General features: G+C 40.9%; 1 protein-coding gene across 1 annotated transcript; it reads left to right on the top strand.

Moving 5' to 3' along the window:
- Positions 1–8: 8 nt before the first annotated feature.
- Positions 9–324, top strand: LOC108571404 (broad-complex core protein isoforms 1/2/3/4/5-like; the record flags this gene model as incomplete). Its single annotated transcript, XM_017933429.1, has 1 exon — positions 9–324. A coding segment is annotated over one exon (246 nt), but the record flags the coding sequence as incomplete, so codon positions are not given.
- Positions 325–9,467: the final 9,143 nt, after the last annotated feature.

Below are 9,467 nucleotides of genomic sequence, written 5' to 3'. Positions count from 1 at the left end.
CGTACTGCCGTCGCAACTTCTCATGCTACTACTCCCTGAAGCGTCATTTCCAGGATAAACACGAGCAATCGTACACCCTCCACGTTTGCGAGTTCTGCAACCGCAGGTACCGCACCAAGAACTCGCTCACGACGCACAAGAGCCTCCAGCATCGTGGCTCGAGCGGTATGCTCAAGAGGCTGCTCAAGACCACGGCGATCAAGAATGTTCTAGGCAGCATGCAGCAGGCACAGATGCAGCAGCAGCCGCAATGAAAATGTCGGAACCGTCTTACAGTCTCCCCGTCCCGGACACTCTGCATCCTCGTCGTCGGCCACCGCAACAACCGCCACCATCTCGTCTCCATCCAGTTCTTCGTCGTAAAACGCTCACCTATCCCGATCTTCGTGGACCAAAGCACACTCGAACGCCGAACGTCTCTGGATGCATCCTCCAGAGTGCTTATCTGGAGCAATCTTGATCGAACGAACGTCTCGAAGATCGTAGACGAAGAGAAAGATATAATAACACGATGCCGTTCGATCTAACGTGTTTGAAACGTTCGAACGACTATCTCCCCACGTTCTTCCGTGTAGTCGTCGTTTCGTAGTTCTCCTCGAGTCAAGACTGCGATTATCAATCCAAAGAAGAAAGAAGAGAAAATCGACTAAGACGTAGTTTCGAGAGGGAAATCTTTCGCCGGGTTTTACAGAAATGCATACATATATATCAGGTCGTGCACGAGCTGAGAATACATTCCATTGCGTCGGGCTTTTAAAGCCCGACTTTTCACGAGGTCTCGAATGCGACCGTTGCTTTACGAAAAGAAAAAAAAAAGAAAAAAAAAAATGAAAAGAAGAAATATATGTTCTACCAAGGGACTGGTCGAGTAACGGTTTGCGACGGGCGACCGCGGAGAAGTTGCCACAGTAGAATAGGCCGGAATAGTCAGACCGCCGCCTCTCGCCTGTTGCACGCGTTCGCTCGGTCTCGAATCCCCTGGCCAGTTCCCGCGAACCATGTCAATTTACAATATTATCTAGCTAGTGGTTACTGTGCTAGACAAGGTCTCCACGATCGTTCGAGGGAGGGACGGGTTTTTATTGGAGCTGGTTTAAGAGAAGAATATCGAGAGAAACGTATCAGGAATGATCGAATTACCCATCGTATTGAGTACATACGCGTACGTCACACGCGTACACGTGTGTATAATACGTGTACGTACGTGGTGTAAGAGTGTGCGTGCATGGATTTTTCGTAGTAGGTCTGTCGTTTTATAGGCGCGGCAATACACTGGAGGAAAGGGGTTCGTAGATCGGGGATCTTAGGCCTAAAAGAAATTCAATTACAAAGTCTACAAAATATGTGCTCAAATTTTCAGGAGGAAAAGAGGGGACGGGTAGTAGGAGAGGAGAGTGTTATCGAATTAGCGAAGTAGGCCGAGTAGATAGAGCAGGACAGAAGAGTGGAAGGGGGTTGGATGGGCGATGAAGGACTAGATGGGAGTATTGTTGCGCGGAGACAAAAGAAAAGACGACGATGGGGCGGGAGGGAGGGTGGAGAAGGAGCGTTTAGAAAAGTGCAAGTAGAAGTATAGATATGGGCTCTTACACGTGTACAGGTCCGTCGTGCGCGCAAATTACAGACTATATTTTTAACTCTTTAAAAGTAATATTTTGAGCTGTACATATATTATTATATTCGTACGATATTGATAACGATGATATTCTCTTGTTCAGGTTTTATAAGTATGAAAAGAGGGGGAACGAATGAGCAAACGATGAAATTGGAAGGAGAGAAAGAGAGAGAGAGAGAGAGAGAGAGAGTAGTTGGACGTAGATAGAACCACGGCGGGAGCAGGGCAGTGGAGCTTCTCGCCTCGTCTTCTCCACACTTTCGTTTCGTTTCGTTCACACTTGCAATTTTATTTCGAACCTGTGACAGTTCCACCGCGTCACCGTTATGTAAATGTGCAATATTACGCGTAAGATGGGGGTAAATTTATTATAGGGGGAACGACGATTCGGGTCGCAAAACGCGCGCGCTTCGTTTCGTCTCGATCTTCTTCGTTTCTTTTCCCTTGGTTCGGTCGCATCGATCGAACCAGACAAAAAGAATGGAGAAAAAGGCGGACGAGGGGGATCCAATTAGGCCAAAGAAAAGGTACACGGGATTTTCAGGGGTGGGGAAGGGTTAGAGGAAGGAGAAGGAGGGAGGAGGAGAGGTTGTAGAATGCAGTGGCGTACGAGAAACGATTTGTGCGAGACTATCGAACACTGCCCTGTTCTTTCAAATCTTCGATACACATCCATGCTATTATACATATATACTTTAAAACGAACGTACAAGCTAAAGGAAATCCACTGAAAGGAAAAACAAAAAAAGAAAAAGAAGAAGAAGAGCGAAGAAGGAAACGTTGTTCAGCATTGTGCAACGTATTCAGGTTTTTAGAACTCGGTTGTAAAGAGAACGAGAAGAAAAATGTTGATGTTTTATCGTGTAAGGGGGTTACAAATGAGGAGGAGGAAAAAAAAGATGAAACAAAAGAAATGCCACTATAATTAACGAGCAAGTACAAATTATCGAGGGAAAAAAGGATAAAAACAAATTACGTCTACTTCTAATTCTTAGGTTCCGTAGTAGTGGGGGATAAAGAAACTAAAAGAGGGGAATATTTAACGAGACGCGAGAATAGAATAAATTGCGTGCGTCTTCTCGGGTTTTAACGACGGTAGGCGCGGAGATAGGAGGAAAGAAGAAAACGAAGGAAAGAGGAAGAGGAGAGAGAGAATAGAAAAGGAAATAAAGAGAGAAGGCAGGCGGGAAAGAACAAGTTTTCCAAACATATCTTCGAAACAAGAAGTATACCGTGAACGAGAAATACGATTTTAGATTTTAGGTGTCTTCCGAAGACGGGAGTTTTTAAAAATAATTTACGTATACATTCGTAGACATATAAAAAGAAAGAAAAGAAATGAGAAAAGTAATCGTTTTTTCCGCGGCCGGTCGAAGCATAATGTGGAGAAAAAGACGAAACGTTCCTTTCGCCTAAAGGAAAGATTTACGTGTTGGGCATCTTTGCTTTCCGAAAATTTCATTTCGACTCGGGAAAAGCTTAAAGATAATTCGTTAGTGAAAATTATCCTAGTCATTTTGGAAACCTTTTATAATTCTGTGATATATATCGAACGCGAACTAGCATCAAGATGTATTCGGCGCTACAAAATGAAAAGGGGAACGAAGAATCGGAGGGGGGGGAATTGAATGCGAAAGAAAAGAAGAAAAGAAAATTCCACATTATGATTGCCGGCGTGTGTACAAAAAATTGCATATGTATAGCGAAAAGAAAAATCATTGGTTAATTAATATCGAGAAATTCTGTGATGTCCTTCAGTTGGGTATACTAGAAACGAGAAGAATATTAGAAGTATATGAAGAAAACAAAAAGTATACGGAATTAGGTCGATGTTCGGTGTTGTGTAAGTTAATATTTGTAAAGAAACGATAAGAAAAACCACAAAAAAAAAAAAAAAAAGAAAAGCCGAGACGAGACTTTTTAACGCTGTCGGAGGTCTCGCGATTGTCCAGGCGACGGCTGATCCATTTCGAGAAGAAATTCACGGAACAATTGATTGCGCGTCGTTTGAAAGTTCGTAGGGGGTTGGGAGAAAAATGTCGTAGTAAAAAGAAAAGAGTTAATCGGCTTGTAATTAAGAATCGGTACGATACCAAAGTGGCTTTGACTGTTATTGCGATTTATTTTACTCGTTTCTTTGTTTCTTCTTTCTTTCTTGTAAGCGAGACCAAAGTGTTTTTCAAATGGTTTTTCCCGACGGTGCTTTTCTCACGATCAGCTGTCGCCACGAATCGAGGGACGGATACGCGGCGTTTGGGTATATTAACATATCTCTTCAGGGTACTCGACCCACTGTACGTTGACACGGTGTTGAATCGAAAATCTTAAAAGGAGAAAAAATACAAAAAAAGAAAGAAAAGAAATGAATAAAGTAACGATAATACGATACACACAGAAAATCTATTCCAATGTGCCAATGTCCTTCGAACTAAAAGTAAAAAAAAAAAAAAAACGGAAAAGAATAAAATACAAGGAACTTTAGGTCTTTTACTATTTACACGAGGAAGATAAGGAAAATAGTAGTTAGCGGCGCGTCGCATCTTCTTATCAAGAAACGAATATTACCAACATTATTACTACTAACTAATCGTTTTAGGATTTAAAGCGAATATTATACAAAATATTATCGAAGAAACTTTTTCGAACTTTAATGCATGGATTTTTGTCTCGTATGCTAGCAAATGAAAAGAAGAAAAAAACAATTCGTGAGAAGCTCTAATTGGGAAGTGAGAGAAAGAGGGGGGGGGGATAGTGGGAGAGGAAGTTAAGCGAGAAAGGAAGAGAGAGAGAGAGAGAGCGAAAAAGCGAGAAAGGGAGGGAGAGAATGGGTAGAATGGGAGATAGAACGGGAGAGAAAAATAATATTTTAAACTATCTATTTTTATTTGCATTCTAATATCACGTGCGTGTAAATATTTCATACGAATAAGCAACGTGTACCTCTGACCTGGGTTGCAGAGGAAAACGATATCGTAAATGGTACCGGCATAGGCATTAATATCGTATTGGCGTTGGAAAGGTTCTGGCGTCTCTGTGTGGACGATACGCGGTTATGTATATTGTATTGTTGTCTCGAGCGAAAAAAGAGAAGAAAAAGAAAAAATAACGCCGCTTGTATCACGCAAGGTACTTCCTTTTTTCTTGCCGATCGTTGAATCGCAACCGATGAAAAGAAAAGAAAAACTCAAGATGGTCAACTTTTCTTCTGCAGAATTTTTCTACCGAGTGAACCCTGACTACCGAATAACCGGATCAATTGTAAAAGGGAAATTCGTCGAACCTGGCAGAGATACCGAAGAGAAGAAAGATCGAATTGTTAGCAGGGATCGATGAATTTCTCTTCTAGCAAACACACTTAGATTCTAGCTTCCGTTACGAACCGTTAGAACCGTTCGACCTTACACGTAATCGTGTTTTTTTTTTTTTTTTTTCTTGGTTTTTCGATTTATAGAGGTTCTTCACGTTAGTCGTTCTTTTTCGTTTTAATCAACGGAGTTTCTATCGCATTTGAGCCAGCAGCTGATGTGCTCAAAGAAATAATTTCCTGGCGCTGTGACGTAATACTTTGATAAACGCGAATTTACTTTCGAGAAGGCTGATTTTGTATAATTTTTAAACGCGAAAGTTTAATTAAGGACTCAAATTTATTTTTAACTAGTTTCCAGACTTTTTTTGTTTTTGCGTAAGCCCTAACGTTATTAGGGGGAAATCGACTGATTAGACTGTTTTGTTTTTCGATTGGTTTAAACTTTTTCTTGATCATGTGATATTGTCTTACCAAAGAGCATCGGGAAATTGTGAAACGTTCTCGGACTTTCGATCGGCGGCCACCTTCCAAGAGAAATTCCATTGAAAATGTGATACAATCTCGATCATTCTCCAATTGACGAACCGATTAGGTAGGACTGTTTCCTTACTTTAGGCTGGCGAAAAGAGCATTGGCGATCTAGCGCAACTGTTCGGTAGAAAGATGGTAAAATTGTGTCTCGAGGGTTCAGAGTTGCCACGAAAGTCCGAGGAAGCGTCGCGGATTATAATTAATTCTTGATATGAAAAAGAGAGAGAGAGAGAGAGGGAGAGAGGGAGAGAGACACTCTTCGATTTCGGGTGAAAAGAGAAACGAAATTTTTAATTTTATGCTTTCCAAAAAAAAAAAAAGGGGGATCAAAAAGCAAAGTGGAACTACGAAGGGAAAGAAAGAAGTGAAAAAAAGAAGAGGAAAACGCATCTTCGAATCGAAAACGAAATAAAAAAATTGCTTAGGGATGTATGATTGCGATGAATTGATAAAAAAGGATGAAACGAACGAAAAAAGGAAAAAATAATTAAAAAAAAAAAAGAAGAATAACGTCGTGCATAGGAGAAAGACTACTTAGATTTATTTTTATTATGTCTTCAAAAAGACTTTAAATATAATATTTATATTGTGCCATAATTAATATTAACAAAACCTTAAGTATAAATTAATTGTTACGAAAGTTTTTAAATTTATCGGAAGGGGAAAATTGCAAAAACATAAAAAAAGTGTGAAATGATAAGATGACGAAGGAGATATCTCTACTGTCTATCGATAATTAAACTGTACGATAGTTATTAAGAAAAGAATTGCGTCATTTTTATGTGAATTACCGCATTTACAAGAGAAGCTAGGATTAAAAAACGAAATAACAACGGTTGATCACATCCGCTCATCATGTAACTACTACTACACACGCGCACACAGACACACAAGGGACACACACGAGAAGTCATTGAAGAAGAAAAAGCGCAGAAAGAAAATTGTAAAAAGATTGTAATACCCGCCGTTCTTCATCGTGTACGAAGTACAATTGTATCACTTCGTTCTTGCCAAATTTGCAAAACGCCGCCTCCCTTTCGACGCGTTGCGAAGAAAGGCGAACACGACGGAGACCGGACGATCGTCGACTCGTTTTCTGCCGATATTTTTCTGGGCCTTATTTATTTCCAAGTTTCTTCATCGACGTTCGCGCGCAAAACGTAAAGAATAACCATCAACCGTCCCGGATGGAAAGCACGACGAGAAAGAGGCGAGTCGACGATCGTACGGACCCCCCAAGGTTCGGCGAGAAAGGGCGTGCAACGCGTCTATGCGAACGCGAAATCGAAGGAGGACGTAACGTGTAATAAACGCGGTTCACACACGTCGAAGGAGAACGATTCGAGAAATTGTGAACGGTCGACGATTCCTGCGCGACGCGACAACACCAGAGGAATTGCGCAGGGATCGAGACCACCGTTTCGTCTCCCCGAGTAGTAGGTACGTCCGCGGTCGGTCTGAACCACACGCAACACGGAAACCGCGTCGAATATCATCGTTTCATTTGAGTCTACATATCGTCTGTGAACGTAATATGCCCCCATATAGATGCAGATCCTCGTGTCATCTCGATATCATCGGAACCACACATCTTTACGTTCTGCTTCTGCGTATTATCTACGCGAAGAATTCTGTCTCTGTCGAGTCTTTTTGCCTGTTCAACGTTATCTATCAGCAATGTTTCTTTCTTTTATTATTCGTTCGATTAACCGATTACCAAGGATAGTTCAATCGTTTATTAGTTAGCCCGCGAGAAGGGAAGAAAGAAAGAAAGAAAGAAAGAAACGAAGGAAAGAAAGAACGATTGTACGATATACATATATTCGACGAGGAGTCGATGGCACGTTATGTTAAATTTTTTATGTACATAAATATATATATGCAGATATGTACGTATACATACATAATACGCATAAAACAAAAAATATTATATAGGCCTATTTTGTAAGGTTTCTCCTTGGTTTTATTTTTATGTTAATCTTTTTTTCTTTTTCTCTTCGATTTGTTACAGCGACTTTTTTTTTCGAGAGTGATTGTTTAAATGCGTTAAGGAGAACTTACTGGATACTTATTATTATTATTACTGGTTATTGATTATTATCATTATCGCAACTACTGCTATTATTATTATTATTATTATTATTAATACTATTATTATATTCACGATTATTATTATTACTTTTGAAATTGCTGTAATAATAATTCTTAGCTCCTAGACTTAGTAATATTATTTTTATCATCGATTCTGTCACTATTTCACGATCGTCCGTTTCGTTTCGACTTTTTTCTTTGTTTTCCCGATAGTCGACCGATCGCCGATCGATCGCGATGTGTGTCGCGTTTAAACATTTTTCAGACCTGTCGCGAATCGGCCGCACATCGTGAACCATACCACCGTCGTTTTCTCGCCTTTTCATTCAACTCTGTCCACTATTTTATCCCAACTCCCACTCACCCCGTGTTACTTTTCCTCGCTTCTTCCTTGTCACGATCACGAGGCGTCGATGGTTTCCATCCGTTTTGTAAACTTAATTTTAGTCCCGTAACTTTTAACAAAATACGAAGCACAAATTATTAAGAGATAGACCGGGTCGTCGAGCGCAAAAGGATCCACGTGTTGCGAGCGTCTGCTGTGTGTAACGAGAGAGAGAGAGAGAGAGTGGTTTCGCTTTTCCTCGGTTCGCGAAAACGGATCGTTTAGAACGAAAGAAAACGAGATAGAAATCGAACGTTTGGCCCCGTACATAAGTTACATTTCTCATCGAGACGTGTACCGTATTGTTCGCCTTCGGCTCGCTTTTTTTTTTTTTTTAATCTGTCACCCAACTTCCGTCGTCTTTCACAACAGAGAGCATGGTCCAGAGATTAAAAAGAAAGGCAGAGGAATAAAATAAGAAAGGAAATAAGTAAATCATTCGCGCGACGTTGTGGAATCTTTCGTGGACAATCACGGCCCGACTATAATTGTAATTGTAAAACAAAGTGCAACACGCTGCCTTGCTGAACAGTACAAGTACAAAACGAATACAAATACATAAAACATGTCTTCGATTTAATGGATGGAAATGATTCCGCTAGTTAAGATATCAAAAAAAAAAAAAAAAGAAAAAAAAGAGAAAAAAACGATTTAGAAAAATGATGATGATGGTGATGATGATGATGATGATGACGATGGTGATGATGACGACGACGACGACGACGACGACGACGAAGAGCAAAGCGTTTTAATCGTAGGGAATGGAAGAGGTTTTCTCTTAGCCTCCGTTGTAAGCAACGCCGCTGTTCGAGAAACGCGTTCAGAAATACCTCAGTTGCCGCGGCCTCGGACATCCATAATACGATCGTTCTTCTTAAACGCGCGTCTCTTATATCTTCTATCAATCACCGCGAGGTATTCTCTACACTTTTCCCTCGATTTCTACTACAATGCAAACGAGAATGTTACCCCCCGCGTGTACGAGTGCCTCTTCTTTCGCCTCCTTTTCTCAGCGTGACCAGGAAGAGAGGGCACCGTGAATCGACCTCGAGTCCAAAGCAAGACTTCACTGCCAAACAGCAAAAAGGAGAAAAAGAAAAAAGGAAAAGAATTTACTGGAGAAGAGAGCCACGGGAAAGAAAATGGAAACGTTCCGCGTCCGAGGCCCGGCAATAACAGATTCTCATCTAAGCTACAATAGTTGTTGTACTTACTTGTCTTCTATTTTGTCACTACATTGTCTGGGTGACGCGCGTCGTTCCCCCAGAGACCGGAGCCCTTTCGGTCCGCGGACCGGAAGCGGAGGGACGAGAAGAGATCAGCGGAACGGATGAAAGAGAGATTGTTGGGAACGTCGCGCGTGTACCGCGAGCGCGCAACAGTCGCCGTATTATTATATTTTACAGAATGCAAAGTATAGATATATAAATAAATGAATAAATAAATGAAATATATATATATTGTTCCGTTATCGCCGTTATACCATCCGTGTAACATAACATTGCGAATAAATTTGCAGTTTATTAATCGACGAGACG

This window comes from Habropoda laboriosa, unplaced genomic scaffold, assembly GCF_001263275.1.
Source record: "Habropoda laboriosa isolate 0110345459 unplaced genomic scaffold, ASM126327v1 scaffold57, whole genome shotgun sequence".
Classification (NCBI taxonomy): Eukaryota; Metazoa; Arthropoda; class Insecta; order Hymenoptera; family Apidae; genus Habropoda; species Habropoda laboriosa.
The sequence above is the reverse complement of the archived record's forward strand: the minus strand, read 5'-3'. Positions and strand labels throughout refer to the sequence as shown.